This window comes from Rhipicephalus sanguineus, chromosome 1 (assembly GCF_013339695.2).
Source record: "Rhipicephalus sanguineus isolate Rsan-2018 chromosome 1, BIME_Rsan_1.4, whole genome shotgun sequence".
In the NCBI taxonomy this organism is placed as follows: Eukaryota; Metazoa; Arthropoda; class Arachnida; order Ixodida; family Ixodidae; genus Rhipicephalus; species Rhipicephalus sanguineus.
In genome coordinates this window covers 69,401,315-69,420,529 of record NC_051176.1, presented here as the reverse complement: position 1 = coordinate 69,420,529, position 19,215 = coordinate 69,401,315, and the positions used below count along the sequence as shown (strand labels likewise).

Below are 19,215 nucleotides of genomic sequence, written 5' to 3'. Positions count from 1 at the left end.
ATTTTTAATAATATCGCAGTAGCGTCGACCGTAGGATACGGTACTTTTTAATATCGGCGACAAGCAACGAAATCAGCTACGCGACGATCAGCGTCACAACTGCTTTCTGTACGTATATTCGCGCAGATAACGCTGATAGTCCGTATGAATCTCGACTCAAACACTGCAGCAGACGGCGCTCGCGCCCCAATGGGCTCTCTGCACTTGCGCATCATGCAGGAAATCTCGTTATATCTCGCCTATATCAGGCACTACTACGTCCAGGGGTCAACGTGCGCGCGATATTATTAAAACATTGCTTGGGTGTACATTCAGTTATTCCGAATATGTTCAAAATATATTAACATGGTGTGAGTATATATGCTCCGTGTAATCACTACCATTCGTGGCGCTGCAATTAAAAATGAGCTATTACATAGTCAATTAATTCATCTATTCAGTTCTCGAACCAACAGATTGCATTCAACTTGCATTTCTTCAACGAACTCAGGTTATATCGTAATGCTCGTGAATTCAAGCTGATGCAATATCCGCAATGTTGTTTCGCCTTTTTGCACATTTTTCGGGCACCCTGGTAGCATAGTAGCTATGGCGCTTCCATGCGAAGTTAGAGGGCTTCAGTTAACGCCATGGCGGACCAATTTCTATGGGGTCGAAACCAAAAGAAAACAAAAACTGCCGACTTACGGTTAGGCGCGGGTTAAAAAGACCAAATAGTCAAAGTTAATACTGAGCCTCCCAGCATGATGTGCTCATAATCAAAGCGTCGTTTGCGCACGTGAAGCCGCGTAATTTTTTACAGTTTTCCGCGTGATTCAAAGTCAGTTAACCAGTTACCTATTGTTTTATCATGCACCGATGCCCCCACCACACATTAGCAACTTTTCTTTTTTTGCTTTGGCAGGCAGCGACCGCTTCCGTATGCAGCAATACGGTGGTCATGACCTTTAACGCCACCCATCGGCGACAGGAAGCTCCAGCGGCCTACAATGGATCGCAGCAGTGTGAACAGTCAGCGGATGCAGGGGATTCCTGGTGCCGCCGATGAAGGTTGCCAGTTTTTCGGCGGTGCTGGCTGGCGCCTGCTATGTTCCATTGCACCTGATGAGCTGGTCAAGCAGTCGTCGTTGCCGTTGATACCAGCTGCATATTGGCAGAACGGACTAGCGGGGTACCGTGCAATGACTAGACGGCTGCAGGCACGGTTTGCGTGCATGCAAGTTGCCTGGTCACGCGCGGTCTGAGAAATTGCTGCTGGCACAGTCTGCTGGCTACTACCATCGACTGTCACGATCAGGTAGCCGAAGGACGGGCATTCCTTTTTTCGGAAGCAATGTGGCATGATTCTCGACGGGACCGTTCTGCTTTAGCCGGCCGTGATTTATTTTCTAGCTTTTCATATTTATGCGCTGTCTTTTTCTTAATGCAAATTGTGCGAGTTCTGATAATAAAGCTTTTCGAATGTCACGTCTGTTTATTTTCATGAGCGTGTTTCGAGTGTCCGAAGCACCCACCTTTCATAGGAATGACTGCGTTCTTCGGCGAGAAGCATTGTCTAGGCGAGAAGGCGAGAAGCATTGTCTATAATACCTGAAGTGCCTACGTATATTCATCTACCCTATATGTAAAGACTTGCAAAGAAGTCTGTACTTGTTTCTGTAGGTTTTAGTTTTCTAATGCAGAATTCTTCGGAACCGAATGAATAAGAAAACCAAAATGAGTTAGATGTTCTCCCTATTGGCAGGTATTCGCTATGTTGAAACCGCCGAAATACATTTTTCTTATCAGAAAGATCATGGGTGGCTTCACTGAATTAACGTCGGGAAGGCCGATAAAACAGCGAAGCGTTCTTCGTCGCAGTGCTAAGCTGTACTAAACTTCTTGAGTATTCAAAATCAGTTCGAAGCCAAATCATTTCGAAGATCGGTTTGTACAAGCTAAAGTGGTTTCTCGGTTTCTTTTTGCAATGTCGTCGGAAACGTCTCTTGCATGGCAGCTCGCTCTGTACTTCTACGGGTACATTCACAAATTGAGCACGTCTGCCGTATTATCCAGTGCCGTGAGGTGCCTACGTATACACATTAAGGGAAGGCGAGGAGAAATGAGTCGTTCTTCAATTTCATTGAGCTTGGGCAAAGTGCCAGGAAATGTGTGGTACTTGTAGCCGTTACTCACCCACAAATCCCGCATTTTGCCGGCAATAACCGATATGCTATCTATGGACAGCGTCTTCATTTCTAGTGTAGCAGAGGTGAGTAGTGGGGCATGCCCAATTTCTTTGGTGCATACCCGCTAGGAAATAATGAAATAAGGGGAATTTTAATGGATCGTTTTGATTTGTTAAACAAAACATATTGAGAACTAACCGACAACCAAACCAAGGAAAGTGTTGGGGGTGTTATTTGCAGCAGTTGTGATATAAATGCGGAGAAATTAAAGTGGACGAAAAGATAACTTGCCGATGGCAAGAACCGAATCATGCAACGTGACACCAGCAGGCAGAAAAAACTGGGGACGGGCGAAGAATGTAGGGAAGGGTCTGTCAGCTCCACTAACGTGAAACCTGCGGAGGGGCGAAGCATGCAGGGTGCGCCGGTGTTTCCCACAGCAAATCACTGCTAATGGCAATGAGAGACAGAAGAAAGATTAGACACAGAGACCCGCAATCCGCTTTTAGTTAACGTGCACGCTGCGAATCTTTATTGTTTAACTACGCTCAAGAGAAAACTCCCACCGGCACTTCATTGCAGGCCAACATCCAGTGCATATATATATACTGGGTTGCCGGTGAACGGTTGTTCAGCGCGAGCAGGTGGTTTTTTTTAATAAAGAAACTCGCCAGCAGACACTGCCTGCGTCGGCGTTGTCTCTCGGGGGCGAAGGCGCGTTCTCGTTCCGTGCGAGCTAGTAGTTCAGCGTTCATCGCAGGAAGAGCGTTGAACGTTGAACCACACAGCGAGCGCTGAGGCGGTGGCGCCCTCTCTTGCGCTCAAGCAAATGGACGACGGACGACGATTTTCTGTTTTAATATTGCACTATGTATGAATATCTGAGTAATGAATAATTACTTTGCCGAAGGTATATTTTGCCTTAAAAAATTTTCAGACCCCTGATGCTTCTAAAGCTTACGAGAAAAAATCACAAATTTGAGGAAATCACCATTTCGGTCTACATTGAGACGCAAATTAGACCACGTGGTGCTCCTATTAAAAATCAGATTTAGACCTCCATCGAAACAATATAATTAGTTCTTTTATATGCGCTATTACTTTTTAGGAAGAAAATAATTTTTGAAGTTCCCCACTGACGGCAAGGGGGAGCTTAAAAAATTATGCAAAGTATTGCTGTCCGAGATGAGCCTTTCAGCTGAAACAATTCAGCCCAATCCTGGGAATACGTTAGGATTCCTGGGCGTTTACAGATATAAATATATGTTCTTTAGCCGGTGAGGTATCTGTCGCCATGGCAGCGTTTACATTTGGAGTCAAATAACTGCTCGAACTATTTTTTTATTTTAATATGAGAGAGATGTTACGCGTTGTTCGACAAGTCCTAATAGCCAGTCTATACTCCATCAACCATCCCAAGTAGATTATACTGACAAATGCATATATTAAGCGCTTATTCAAGGTTTGTACACTGACTACCTATAATAAATGAAACTGAAGCCAGTGCTTACTGGAAGGAATAACAAAGGATGTGAACGCGACTGGCTGCCACTTTTATTATTAAAAGCTTCGTGTATTTTCGAACTACTAACGATTATTTTTCTAGTGCTTCTTTATTTTTCTTCTATTTCTTCGACAGGTTATGCCCCTATGTGAGATACAGAAGCCGATGACGACGGAACCACAGCGCGTGCCTGGAAGCTTCTTCTTCTCAACACCAAAAGAGGTGGGCGGCGATAACGTCCTCCTTAATGCCCTCAACGAATTAAATTTTCCGCAATATATTACAAATTGGCTGTACGAATTTTTAAAAGATAGAAAATTTTATTTCTCCCAACGAGGCGTTTCTACGTCTAAGTATAGTCAAACGAGAGGTGTTCCCCAGGGCTCTGTTCTTTCACCTGTTTTATTTAATATCTTGTTAAGTTCGATTCCACTGTGTGATAAGGTGCAAGTGTATGTATACGCAGATGACATTGCGTTTTTCGCATCTGATTATGACATACATTTACTCCATTCAACGTTGCAATCATATTTAGCAACATTAGACTCCTGGTTTGAAGATATTCGAATGCAACTAAATGTTACCAAAAGTGCCATAATTGTTTTTCCTTTACATATGCCTGTTAATATTTCTCTTCACTATCGGCAAGAAAGAATTCCCCAAGTGGACTGTATTAAATATCTGGGAGTAATATATGATGAAAAACTGAGCTGGCGTAGCCACATTGAACATGTTAAAGCTAAGGCTACACGCGCTGTCGGAATGATAACTAAACTTGGTCGGCTCCGTTCCGGGCTACGCAGAGATACTCTGATCATGATTTACCGTATGTACGTTCGCCCGATTCTTGAATTTGGTTGCGTGCTTTTTTCTGGTGGGCCAGCATACAAGATTAATCCTTTGGTTCTCTTAGAGCGCCAAGCTCTTCGGAGTTGTCTTGGTGTTCCTAAATTTACAGCTAATAGCGTGTTGTATCAAGAAGCTCGGGTACCCACTCTTGCTTGCAGATTCCGTATTTTGACAGTTAAAACATATTTAAAATTATATGAAGCTACTCCAAGACGGTTGCAATTCGTATTTTTGGCTGAATCGAATGCTTTTTTCAATGAGCACTGGTCCCGTCTTCATAAACCTCAGATTTTGTTTGTTCAAACACTGCTGGAACCCCTAAATGTTAATATCTCCGAAATCATTCCATTAGATAAATCAATATCCAATGTAAAAATAGAATTCGACGACATATTCCCAGCGAATGCGAAACTCTTGCCCTCTAAGTACTTAATTGGCGTATTCGAAGATCACCTCTTACAATTAGGAATTAATAATGTAATTGCAACAGATGCATCCATGAATGATAAGAGAGCAGGTGTGGGTATCTTCTCCCAATCATTATCCTGGTCATATTCTTTACGCCTTCCAGATTATACTCCTATATTTGAAGCGGAGTTAATGGCAGTTATTTTAGCCCTTCAAAAACTTCCCGCAAATCATTCGACAGCTGTTATAGTGACCGATTCATTATCTGTGTGTTCGTCCCTCACTACAACTTCGGAGTCAGTTATTCTAAACACATTCAGGTCATTAATCCCCATAAACATTCGCCTAGTGAGGCTCATATGGGTTCCAGGTCATCGTGGAATATTTGTAAACGAGATGGCTGACTCACTGGCGAGAGTATCCCTTGAAGGCCCAGTTTTGTCAGTTATGCCTCCTACAGCTTATGTCACAGCGGCGAGGTTCAGAAAATTTTCTCTTATTGAAGATTCAGAAAAGATTAAAATACCGAATTCAGAATATTCACACTTGCAATTTCCGTGGGATAATAAATGGTGTCCCACGCGTAAATTGGAAGTATCCATCACTAAATTAAGATGTCGTATTCCCCCGCTTAATTTCTACTTAAACAGGTCTGGTCTGGTCCCATCCCCTTTGTGTCCCAACTGTAACGAACCCGAAAATATCGACCATTATCTACTAAGATGCCACCGTTTTAAAAACCAAAGGAAAAAATGCTTTGAAATTTTATTTAAAAAATTAGGAATACCACTAAGTACTCTAAATATCCTCTCCTTTGGGGCTGCTTCATTGGAATTCAGTAAAAGGAACGTCTGCGGGGCCCTCTGCGAATTCCTGATTGACACGATGAGATTACCTTGCTAATCCTTTGTTTATCAATTTATTGTTTCCCATCCCCTTTCCCCGAAAACAAAATCTTACTTATTTCGTTATTTCCTTTTCTTGTGTCACGAAAATCACCTTATTCTACTTGAAAAATGCCACCTTTCCCTTTCCCTGAGTTTCTTTGTTAACCCAATGTTCCAATTCACTGTAACCGCCGGCTTCTTGGCCAATCCCCCGGTGTGGGTGTGAGCCAAATGCAAGGAACAAGCAAGCAAGCAAGCAAACGTCCTGCAAGAAGCAATTTGAGCACAAGTCGGTGAGCTATGACGGGAGAGAGCCTGTACGCAAGGCAGCCCAACAGGCCTTCAGTTGCACACGCTCTTCGGTACGGCGACTCCAGGCGAAAACTCCTCTTGTTTCGTCTCGACGCGAGAGGTGGACTAGTGGCGCCGTTCACTCCCTCCTCTGGGCCGCGCAGACGTCAGCAAAGGAAAGGAGCTCGACAGCGCTGTCGAAGCCAACAGGGCTTGATGAAGCTGCAGGCAACGCCACGACCAGCCGGAGGACGTGCGAGTGGCTGGGCCCGTGTTGTGTCTGATGTCTTCCGGAAGTTACACCTGTACGAGCAGAGCGTTGACGGCGACAGTGAAAGGGACGTATTGGGTGAGCGCATTCATTGGGAGATGACTTCGCTCAAGCCACCCCGTCGGCCGCGGCTGGGTCCACGAGGTCCTGAGCTGAGCGTCGTCTTCCATGGCGGTCCCTCTGGACTACACGCTCCCCAAGACACCTTCTACGAGCTGTTGCTGAGAGGCCGCACTCGTTGGAGGGGTCGACTCTCTCAATGACTCCAATACCCCGGCGATGCATCTCCGTAAACTCGCACAGCTGGCAGCGTTTTGGAGACTGCGGAGGCCTCTTTCGTCTTGGAGTCGTATGGCGTTGGTGTGCTGGTGCTACTGCCGGGCAGCACCAACGCCACTTCAATTCTTTTATACATTATACCATAGTCCTATTCTCGTTGCAGAACTTCTGCTTTTTGTATTCTTTTAATTATTTTTCTATCTATATGAAATAAATGACAACATTTTGTCTAATCGATGTGTGATTTATAGGCGCATGCGTGGTCTCTCACCGTGACTGGTGCATGCCGAAGGAGAGACCGTGTGCAATTTCGAAGTGCGCTTGTACTTATTTCGCAGACCGTGAATAATTTATCGAGTGCAGGAGGTAGCCTTGCTGAGCAAGTACCTGTAATTGGTCTATATCCGCATGCACAGGAAGAGGGTGTCCGCTTGCCCTATATTGAGCAAAACGCCACGTTACGACATATACAAGCATGATATCTGGAACAGAAGGTGAAGGCGTAAGATTCATTTTATGAAACTTCCCAGAATGCTTTGCGACGACTAATTCCACTTTTCTAAATGAATATTTACGTGGCTATTTTTATATTGGGGTGTGGTTAGAATAACGACACATGATGCAGTAAATCTGGTTAAGATTCGACTTTCGATTTGGTGGAGCTATGCCCAAAAGAGATTTAATGAACATGCATGCGCAATATAAACGGATTCTAGAATTTCTTTTATGGCGGAAGTCTTTAACCGTCTTATCGCTGAATTATGCTTGTCAGAAGAAAGTACCAGTTGACAATGGTTGGTTGTAAATTCCTAACGTAAACGTAAACTTAACGTAAAGTTAATTAACGTATAGTTAATGAATTTCTTTTGGACATCGAACACGGCCACAAAGCGTTGATGTGTTCCACCACGCGGAAACTCATTATTCTGCTCGCTCGGGACGGACAACACCCTAACTTTTCAGGCGTCGAAGTAATTTGCAAGAACATCTAGTACAGAAGCAGGAATGAACTTAAACAGACGCAGCCAATAACACAATGCTACGGACCGCCCCAGGAACCAAGAAAAAAAAAGTTGGAGGACGCTTGAGCTTCGCTTTCAAGAGTAGAACGCGATAGCTTAAGCGGGCCCCGTGCGCATCGCCTTCTCAATTCTTAGCCTGGCTTCGGTTCTCGGTGCATGCCTCAACCGTGCCGTAGGAAAATGATCGACTGTGCGCGTAACATTGGCCGTTTCAAGCTATCCTAGAATGTCTACTGCAAGTACAGTTGCTAAGTGCCCACTATGCCACAATCCGTCACGTGATCACGTGTGTGATCACGTGACGACTACCGCTCTGTGCAATCACGTGACCAGAAGCGCTCGCACTGCTCCGTCGAAAGGGCTTGAAGCGGCTGAGCCCGCTTGCCGAGAGAGAAGAGCAATCGAAAAGAAACAGCCGAATGCGAGGCCTGCCCTCCTTTTCGACGAGCCGAACGCGATGCCGTCTGCGAGAGCGCGCTAGAGCGCTCCAAAACGACCAGCCGAAGACGCCATTATTCTTCTGGTTTTAATTTGTCATCTCTTCGTGTGCATTTTACTGACGTCAAATACGGGACAAAAATTGCGTCACTGATGTGTAGGTGGACCTTTGCATAAAACACTTTCGTGTTAAAAATTTTCCTTATCTTCACTCCTTTTCACTGCAATAATGAATCAGAAAAGCATCCATTGATCACACGTGAGGAATAAACGTTCCACATATGAAAGAGTGAGATGACTAGCCGTTTTGCCTGACTAGTGTTTCATTGCTGAAACTGCTCTGCTGATACTATTCTGAAGCGCTGAAACTGCTCGTTCTAGGCGACGTATGCTTGTAAAATGCGCTGTACCATGATTTTGAAGGGTTCGATGTCGAGAGAAACCAACATGTACTTCAGACGCAGTGATGCCAACCCTGGAGATGTATTCCTACATCTAGCGTTGTTTCTCTCTTTTGAGAATATGGCGTCTTTCTGGTTAAATATAGGAATTTTTGTGAGCCTTGGGGAATGATACGTTACGTGGCCTATTAATACGCATTACCGAGTAATCACGCATTTACAACTAAAAATATCGTAAAACTGCTTTCTGATTTTCATTTTAAAAAAAAACGCTGGCGTTCAGCTGAGCCGAGAGAGGGCGACAGAAGTTGTGACGCCAGGTTTTAGTTGCTATGGCTGAAACGGTTTTAGTTTCTATGGCTGAAACGGAGTAGAAAGAGAGCGAGAGTAATGACTGAAAGATCTAGCAGAAAGGGAAGTCGATTTAAAGTTTAATGTACAGAAGGCGGGTTTCAGTCAACAAAAAAGCCCTTGCATTTCTACTAGCATAAAACGTTGACTGCGAAGGTAGAAAATCGACCGCCACCTCGCTAGCTTCAAGCACAATAAAAGCGCCGCATCTTGCAATCCAGTCGCACGCTGATATATACGAAGCTTTCTTATACGAAGCTGATATACACGAAATGCAAAGCTTTCGAATCGAAAGTCGTAATAAGATGAATTTGCAATAAAATAGCGTAAATCACTCTCAAGGTTCGACCGTTCATAGCGCGTGGTGCGATCACGGTACTAAAAACTCACAGCGTCCCTTATGCATTTGCGGAAGATTGTTTGTTTGTTTGCCTAAGATGACTCAAAGGCGAAAGCCATGTTCTTTTTCTTCAGTTGATGTATTGTTCGTTCCCCGCCCCCTCCAAATGTTTTGTGGACGAAACGTGGTTTTGCACTGCCTCGAAAATCGGTGGCATTTCAAGCTTTCTGCACAGCACCTAATTCTGCATTGCCTCCGTATTCGGCCCACGGATCACGGAGGCAATATATACAAAGCGACGATGTCATTTGAGTGCGTCATTATGTCACGTGACGTTATGACGTCACAAATTTTGGCGGTCTCTTATTTTATGACCACGTAATAAGGGGACGCTATCACGTTATGATTTTTTGCAGCAGTCGTGCTGACGCTGCCGACGCGGGAGGCCGACGGCCAGTTTTCACGTTTGATGAGGAATGTTTCGCCTTAAGATATTCAGTCTTGTTACAGCGCGGTAAAGGATAGCTATAACCAGCCAATGGGCCAAAAGAATGGCGGGAAAGAGCTGTCTTTCTCCTCTGACTGGACACATTCGCCGATTGTTCATACTGTTTACCAAGCTGTACTATCTGTGTCAAATGAAACACGAACAGCGGAGCGCGTTGCTCAAGCATTAGGAACTGTATAGTGCGCGCCATCCTGTCATCACTATTGACAGGCACGCATACCCGATCTGACAGCACTGGGCGATCGAAAGCATGAATGAGGCTCACGAGAGGCAAACCGCATGAGTCTATCTATCTCTACTCATAAGGGTGCGAACTGTACCACGCGTACCGCTTCTGGCGTTCTATTCGGAGCCGATAGTACGCGTAACAAGTATTAATGCGCTTCAAACTCGCCCAATCTACGGTAGTTGTCCGCAATAACACGCTGGCCGATGAAGTTATCAGATTTATTTTGTCGGCAGACGTTTTTTGTATGTGACTACAATTGGGAGAGGAGCGTGAACTTAATTTCAAGGCTGTTTACACAACGCTAAATTTTGCGAATAAGCCGTAAAATTGATCGCGCTTCGCTTCCAAAGCAGCGCAGACTCTCTTTAACTTGCTTGGCGGGGCGTTCACGCATCCACGCAAGTTATTTCAACGCCATCCAGCCCAGTAAGTGACGCTACGAACTCGGTGGCATGATCGTGACAGCGATGGCTCTGTGTATATAGAAGATATGTTAAATTTTAACGTTTTTTAGCCTCCTGTAATGCTAGCAGCCATCTAAAGAACTATCATTAGAAGAAAATACAGCTAGTAGTCGAGGAACGACGTGCAACGCGAGTAAACTACAACGAAATTGTTGTTGTTTTAGAAAGAGCCTAGGAGACGACAAAAGTCTAGTCCACGCCTTCGCATCACCGGATGCGTCCCCTCTATAACAGGGCGGTGACATGTGTTCCTCCAGGCTCGAGAAAAAAATTAGAAAAAGCCTTTTTTTTCTCGCCCCCCCCACCTTTCTTTAGGTTGGCATATTGCCTTGTCTACTACGATTAAATCAATGTTACTACAGAGAAAGACAAAAATATGTTCACAGCCCAGTTCTCTGCCCCTTACGGCAGAGTCTACTCACTTTTTACACTATTTATTTTTTTCCTTTCTCTCTAGTTTTCTACAACCATTAGTCTAGCCGTCTCTTACTTATTGCTATCGCGGTCTTGTTCAGCTTTCCAAGGTTGTCCCTAAAACCCAAGGCTTCAAGGCTGCATGGGCTTTATGGGTTCACCGGCGCGCCGTTCGCAGCGCCGTCATCGGTGGCGCACGAGGCGAATACCGCATCTCTTTCAGCATTAGTGTAGAACAGTTTCTGGGTGATACCTGTGTGGTATACGCTTTTTTAGAGCGCCGAAATCATTGTAGTCCTGAAAATTGAAATGTTATTATAACTTATTAAAACAAAATTACACCATTTCCCACTAAAGGGAACCACGTGGTGATACGAAGCAGCGTGTGGGTAAACTTAACGTTCCGTTCATCACGGGCACCTTGCCCGATGTTAACGCGTCCTTGCAAGTCGGGCACACGATGAATTCACTGTAGTTGCTGTTGCTGTTACTCGTCCCAAACTCTTGTTGGAGCACGCCACGCGGTTTCATCGTGCGTCTGCAGAATCTCGTTCCCCGACGCCATCACATGAATCGTGAGAGAGTGTAAGGGGGAGAGGCCACAGCGTCTTACCCAGCCCTTACACAGACCCGAACGTGCCAGCGCGTGCCAGCACACATGGTTTTGTCTGCGTTACGCCAAGCTAGGACAGCATACGGCAGCCCGGGCCCCTAAAGTGCTCTGCACGTATCATCATTAAGACGGTCGAAGAACAAGAGGAAGAAGACTTCTACTTGGCGCGAGCGCGCGCTCAGATGGCTATGCTAGGTGGGCGGTCGCCAATGGAACTACGGACACAGCCCAGCGCAAAAGCGGCTTCGCATCTAATAATGTACTTCTTGTCCAATCTGTCCCGTTGGGCAGTAACACCGAGTTGGTATTGAGGACAATCGAATGGGTCATCATCTTAGTCATTATCACCATCATCTTACTTTATAACGCACGAACACCTCGTGAGGTTCGCTCGCGCATTCGAACGCTCTGACTGAACAGGTGCGCGCACTTCGCTAAATCGCCGGGAACTTCCTCGGTGCAGCAGCTGAGATGGACCTCGACGAACTCAGCTGTACCGAAAACCGTGGTGCTTCAAGTTTCGTGACACCCTCTAGATTCGATAAGGCAACTTTGGCGTCAGAGTCAGCCCGACGTCTTCTTAGGACGGGGTGCGTACCCAGCTGGAACGCCCTCCACGAAGGCACCCTGGTGAAGAGGGACGCTGAGGTCAAGTCACGGAAGCCGGTGGAGGAACTCGATTGCTGCCAGCGCCGAAACCAAGCGTGCGACCTCTCCCAGAGGGACCAGTGCGGCCAGAAGTACGGGAACGTGCACGCCCCTCGTGCCTTGCAAGGAGTTGGGTTTCAGCCAGCGGCCACATACAGGGACGGCGAACACCTCCTGATCAACAGGTACAGTTTAGCTTGATAATGATTGTTGGATTAAATGAAACACTGCATACGTGCTACCCACGGAAATGACCACTGTCACTCTTTTCAATATTGTGGGAAAAAAATACAACGCCTGTGAATAAGTGGCTTTTGCAGACGCTAGGTGTATATCATTTGACAGCAGTAATGAACATAAGCGCAGCGCTATGCAGGATGTTGGTTAGTATATTATTTCATGTTCTACACCTAATTGTTCATGGGGAAATTTTGATGTTAGCAGGAGCCCCATTTAGGGTTAGAGCCTACTCTAGATTAAGGGCGCTAATTTCTGCTGTAAAGGTTATATTAAGACACTTTGTGCGCACAGAAACCAGGAACCAATCTACTTATATTCTGGCGTTTCAGCCCTTCGTAATATTAAGACGTCTTCGTGCCGCTTGGCTGAATACGTAACTCATCACTTGTGATGAGCCACGTGATACAGGTAAAGCATTAACAGCCACGTGTCCAGACATTCATAAGAATATTGTGTTTAAGTATTACCATTCGCATAATCTAATGGCATGCCCTAGCACGATGTCTCACGGGAACTGGCTCCTCTTCGCTTTCTTTGAAGTGTCACGTCGAGTTTAGCGCTGCTTTAATCTTTGAAGTATATGCTCTGAAAATTAGTAATTTTATTTTTTAAAGCCTCCTTCAGTGTGTTCTTCACAACGTGCAGTTGCTTCTATTCATATTTCTCGCGCCGGGAACCATTCATACATTATGTGTTTTTCATCTCGATCCGAAGTCACCCTCCCCCATCAGAAGGCCATCTGAAATAATTTCCCCTTAAATGGTTTATACAGTGCCGAACCAACCAACATGTCTGTTTCCGTATATAAAGGCAACCCCTCGGCGATGGCTAATGCCGTTGGCAATAGTTCTGTGTCTTACACTGGGCGGGGGGGCGGGAGACGTCTTCCCCCCCCCCCCCCCGCTTTTTGTTCCGTTTTTCTTCCGCGTTGCTTATGACTCACCCAGTCGTCACGGTGGCCTCTCGCCCCCCTCCCCCACCCCTTCTCCCTTCTGGAGGAGAGGGCACGGAGCATATACACGCGATAGCTAAGGAAATCAGTTCCAGCCTTGAAGAAGACAAGTCCACTTATCGAAACGTCGGCTCGAGCACCCACCCCCTGTTTACGGATTTTTTCATCGCAGCTTCCATCTTCCACTTCCTGCCGTTATGTGGGGGGAGAAGTATGAAATATTGAGAAAATTGAATGCTAGTAATTTTCACGCACTTCAAAAACGCATGAAATGTTGAAGAAAACCATGTATCACAGGCAATGTTAATATAAATATCAGAAAAAACTGTTGCATTTCATGGCTTTCGGCAGGCCTTCATGTTTCCCCACTTCTTTACGATCAATATTTTTTTACTCCAGTGATTGAAGTACCGCTGATATAGAAGCTTGCGTTTGTGATGGCAGGGCAGATATTCGCTGCGGAAAAGCCATCGGGCGAGATAGTTTATTTTTTGCCGCATAATATTGCGAAGCAGGTGTTCAATGCGCCAATGGTTTTCGGATATTGTTCGTACTTATTTGTCTCAATATTTGAGCTTGGAACAGACTGAATTGTGTCCAACGATGGCAACCTCGCAGGAAATCTGCAGAAGAGACCTCTACTCCACCCCACGTGCAACTCCAGAAATGCGCTTCGGGCCTGCGTGTGAGGTAAGCGTTTCGGCGAGAGATACGAGAGCCAATAATGACTCGCAATTCTGTCCGTGGCACATAACAATTGTCAATGTTAACTCTCGTATGAAGGATACGCAATCGTAACGTCGACATCTTACTCAATATTGGTTGAAAGCGCGATGGCCTACTCCCTTTATGTGTGAAGTACTCATGTTAAAACGTAAAGAAACCATTCCTACGACTTTCAACACCGAAGAACAGTGTTGAAGCGGTTAAAGAAGCCGACGAGACATTCCAGTCTCGCTTCCTTTAAACTCACCTGACATTGCCGCTCCGTGAAAAAGAGCATCGTCTCGACGCTAAAAAAAATACTACAAACAAAGCAAGATAGTGCAACCAGATTGACAAAATGGAACAAAATGCAACTAGTATACAGCGAGATCTAGGAGCTGACAATATATCTTAGTCCGCTAATGTTCAAAGAACTTCTTGAGGCGTACGGCGTGGACTATTTCAGGTCGCGCGTCGCCGTTGGGATTGTGTGACTCCATCAGGGACAATTTCGTAGACAAAGGCCCGAGTCGTTGGGTTATCTTGTAGGGTCCGTAATACCGGCGCAGAAGCTTCTCCCTCAGCCCCCGACGGCGAATCAGTGTCCACACCATAATGCGATCACCGGGCGCGTACTCTAGGTGTCGTCGTCGTAGGTTATAGAGTCGGGTGTCAGTGTGCTGCTGCTCTTTGACGCGCGTTCGAACGAGCTGGCGGACTTCCTCGGCGCGTTGAAGAAAGCCGGCGACGTCAGCATGCATGCTCTCGTGGTCGGCGTGCGGCAGCATCGCATCCAGTATGGTCGCTACTGGGCTGCAGAAGACAGGCTCGAAAGGTGTCACCTTTGTTTTCTCCTGTGGTGCGGTTTTGTACGCCAACGTAACGTACAGGAGAATATCATCCCAAGTCTTCTGCTCGACGTCGACGTACATAGCGAGCATGTCGACGAGGGTCTTATTCAAACGCTCCGTGAGGCCGTTTGTCTGCAGGTGGTCGGCTGTGGTTCGCCGATGCATAGTGTGGCTCAAGCGTAGGATCTGCTGCGTGAGCTCTGCAGTGAATATCGTACCTCTGTCGGTGATAAGGACCTCGGGTGCGCCATGACGGAGCGCGATGTTCACGAGATAGCTAGCGACCTCGGTTGCATTGCTGGACGGTAATGGCGTTGTCTCGGCGTAGCGTGTCAGGTAGTCTGATGCTACCGCTATCCACTTGTTCCCGTACGTCGACGTCGGAAAGGGGCCAAGCAGATCCATCCCTATTTTCTGGAATGGTTTCTCCGGTGGTTCGATTGCTTCCAGGAGGCCGGCGGGCCTTGTAGGTGGTGTTTTCCGACGTTGGCAATCTCGGCAGCTTCTCACGTAGCGCGCGATGTCCACGTTCAGGCTAGGCCAATATTATTTTTCTTGGATTTGTCGCATAGTTCGAGTGAACTCCAGATGCCCTGCAGTCGGCTCGTCGTGATATCCCTCTAAAATCTCTTGCCGTAGATTGACTGGCACCACGAGCAGCTATGCGGTTTTGTGAGGCTGTTACACTTGTCTTCGTCCAGGCAGCAACGAAGACAAGTGCACTTGCCGAACGTTGGCTCCAGCGCCATTCCCTGTTCAAGAATATTTTCACGTCATAAAGTTGGAGCTGTAATTTTCTTGACGTGTGCTAGTGAAAACTGTCTCCTGCATGCAGTAGTCTGTGTTCAGTGATGCTGTTTGTACACATAGTTGCAGCACTTCTTCCGTATTAAGAAAAAGAATGTTGAACAGGCTTTTAACATTGTGGAAGAGGAAGAGGTGGGGCAAAAATTGCAAATGAGCACATTTGCGATGGTTTGAAATCTGCAAATGCACATGGATATACTTATGCACACCCTTGCAATCATTTAATAATATCGCATGAGCGTCAACCACAGGATACGGTAGTTTCTAATATAGGCGACAATCAACGAAACCAGCGACGCGACGATCAGCGTCACACCTCCTTTCTGAACGTTTATTTGCACAGATAAGTCTGATGGTTCGTATGCATCTCTAAGCAAACACTGTAGCAGACGGCGCTCGCGCACGATTGAAATCAGTCTGTGTGTTGTCGTCTCTTCTTTTTGTCTCTGTCTCGTTCGCGCGACTCAACCCTTAAGGGAGCTCTGCCCATGCGCATCATGCAGGCAACCTCGTTACATCTCGCCTATATTAGGCGCTACCATGTCCAAGGGTCAACGTCCGGCGATATTATTAATATATTATAATATCTGGGGTTTTACCTCCGAAAACCACGATATGATTGAGTGACGCCGTAGTGGAGGGCTCCGGAAATTTCGACCACCTGGGGTTCTTTAACGTACACCTAAATCTAAATACACGGCGGCGATATTATTAATACATTGCAAGGGTGGACATTTAGTTATTTGAATATGGTCAAAATATAAAACCATGTTGACAGTTTAAAATAACAGAGGGCTTAGCTAGTTGGTGAGCATTCATGTTGAAGAGACAGGGCGTGCAAAGACGGACACAAGAGAGAAGTCAAGACATCACAAATGCCGTACTAACAACTGAAAAGGCGCACAACTGAGGAAAAGAAAGAAAGCACGAAAACATATCCGCGCATGCCCAAGCAATAGGGAAACCTATCAATCCGGCGCGCGTGGAGGTCTACGTGATAGATACCCATTCAGATACTCGATTTCTTCTTTATGCAGGTTAATCGATGGTTGGCTCACGCATGCGCAACCACTATTATCGATATGACGTTTGTGGTGTCTTGACTCCTCTCTTGTGTCGGTGTTGCACGCCCTGTCTCTTTAGCACGGTGGCAGTGTATGCTCTTTGTAATCAGTTATTTTCTGCGTGTTGTCTATTCGTGGCGCTCTAGTTAAAAGTGACTTATTGCGTAGGTAATTTTTGGGTCTATTCAGTTCTCGAACCAGCAAACGAAATTCAACTTGCATTCTTCAACGAGCTCAGACTATATCCTAATGCTCGTGGTTTCAAACTTATGCAATACCGATAATGGTGTTTCGCGTTTAGCACATTTTCAGCCACCCTGGTAGCATAGCAGCTATGGTGCTTCCATGCTAAGCTCGAGGGCTCTGCTTTAATTATCGCCATGGTGAACGGATTTATATGGGGCCGAAGTGACAAAAAACGCCAGGCCTGCGCTGAAACCGCAGCACAGTCACAGCGAAAGCTGGAAGATCGGCGTTTCCAGAGGCCGTTGTAAGCTCTTTTGGGGCTACAATACAAGTACACTAGAAAGGTACCCACTACGCCATAAATCACAATTTTTGTGAAGTTGGGAAGCACCTACTAAGCCATTATTCGTCATTCTGCGGAGAAGAGGGGCACCAGCTACACGTCTCTGATGCATTCTGTGCACTTTATTGACGCGACGACTGATGACGATGGACAATTATGGCTCAGCCCTTTGTAATGGGTTGGAAGCTTTAAACGCCCTACCAGTTACGTAATTTGCATTGGGTGACGCCCGGTCGCTATTTCCCTCTCCCGCCATGCTGTATAACATAGGTTGACGTGGGAGAGAGCCGGGGGGGGGGGGGGGCGCAGAACTTTACTGAGACCCCGAGGAAATGGATCCTGCGCTTATGAGCTTCCTTGGCAACCAATACAAGTGCACTTGCGAGGAACCCACTACGCTATAAATCATTGTAATTTTACTGAGACCCCGAGGAAATGGATCATGCGCTAATGGCCTTCCTTGGCAACCACTACAAGTGCACTTGCGAGGAACCCACTACGCTATAAATCATTGTAATTTTTCAGAAGTTGCGCAGCAGGCACTGTGCCATTTTTCGTCATTCGGCGGAGAGCCGTGGTACCTGCTAAGCGCATGTAGGGCCTTATGCGCACTTTGTTGATGCTGTGCCTGATGACGACGAAGAATTATGGCAGAGCCCTTTGTAATGGGTTGGCGCCCAGCCACGGTGGTCTAGTGATTATGGCGCTCGACTGCTGACCCGAAGGTCGCGGGATCGGATCCCGGCTGCGGCGGCTGCATTTTCGGTGGAGGCGAAAAAGTTTGAGGCCCGTGTACTTAGATTTAGGTGCACGTTAGAGAACCCCAGGTGGTCGAAATTTCCGGAGCCCTCCACTACGGCGTCTCTCATAATCATATGGTGGTTTTGGGACGTTAAACCCCAGATATTATTATTATTATTATTTGCAATGGGTTGGAAGCGTTCAACAACCTACTCGTTGCGCAATTCGCATTGTGTGACGCCTGGTTACAGAATTCGCGTTGTGCGACGCTAGGTGCTTATTTTACTCTTCTACCACGCTATATTGCGTATGCTAATGTGGTTCCTTCCCGACATGAAGCCTGTATAGGACCTTTTTGCAAAGCAGTTTCAAGCACCGGCATGGCTCAGAGGTTGAATACTGGGCTCCCACGCAGAGGGCTCAGGTTCGAACCTCGTTCCATCCTGGAATTCTTTTCTTCTTTCGTTTTTTTTTTCTTATTTCGAGCGATACTGGTTACCGACACCGGCGGCGGCGGCGGCGGACAACTACGGCGCCAAAAACGGCCGGTGAAATGATCTCATAACAGCTTTCGCTGTAAAAAAACTATGTACATATAGTTAGAGGCGGGTTAAAAACACCAGATAATCAAAGTTAATACGGAGCCGCCCACCATAATGTGCTCACAATCAATGCGTCCTTTACGTACGTAAAGCGGCATAATTTTTGACACAGTATCCTGTGTGATTCAAAGTCAATTAAGCAGCAACCTATTGTTTTATTTTGAATTGATGCCCCACCCACACTTTAGCTCCATTTTTGCTTTGGCAGGCAGCGACCGCTTCAGTATGCACCAAAACGGTGGTCAAGACCTTCAACGCCACCCAACGGCGACAGGAAGCACCATTGGCCTACACAGGATCGCAGCAATGGGAACAGACAGCGGACGCCGCAGATTCCTGGTGCCGCCCATGAAGCTTCCCAGTCTTTTTGGCGGTGGTGGCTGGCACCTGCTATGTTCCATTGCACCTGATTGAGCTGGTCAAGCAGTCAACGCTGCCGTTGGGACCAGCTGCACATGGGCGGAATGGACTTGTGTGGTACCGTGCTATGACCGTCGGCTGCAGGCACGGTTTGCGCGCATGGAAGTTGCCTGGTCACACGCGTTCCGAGAAATTACTGCTGACACATTCTGCTGGCTACTACCATCGACTGTCACGATCAGGTAGCCGAAGAACGGGCATTCCCTTGTTCGGAAGCTA

General features: G+C 46.5%; 1 protein-coding gene across 1 annotated transcript; it reads right to left on the bottom strand.

Annotated features, from left to right (window-relative positions):
- Positions 1-14,401: 14,401 nt before the first annotated feature.
- LOC119396355 (uncharacterized protein K02A2.6-like) lies at positions 14,402-15,238 on the bottom strand. The gene has a single exon (XM_037663581.1). It carries the CDS (start codon positions 15,236-15,238, stop codon positions 14,402-14,404), a length of 837 nt encoding a protein of 278 aa, XP_037519509.1.
- Between the last annotated feature and the right edge of the window lie 3,977 nt (positions 15,239-19,215).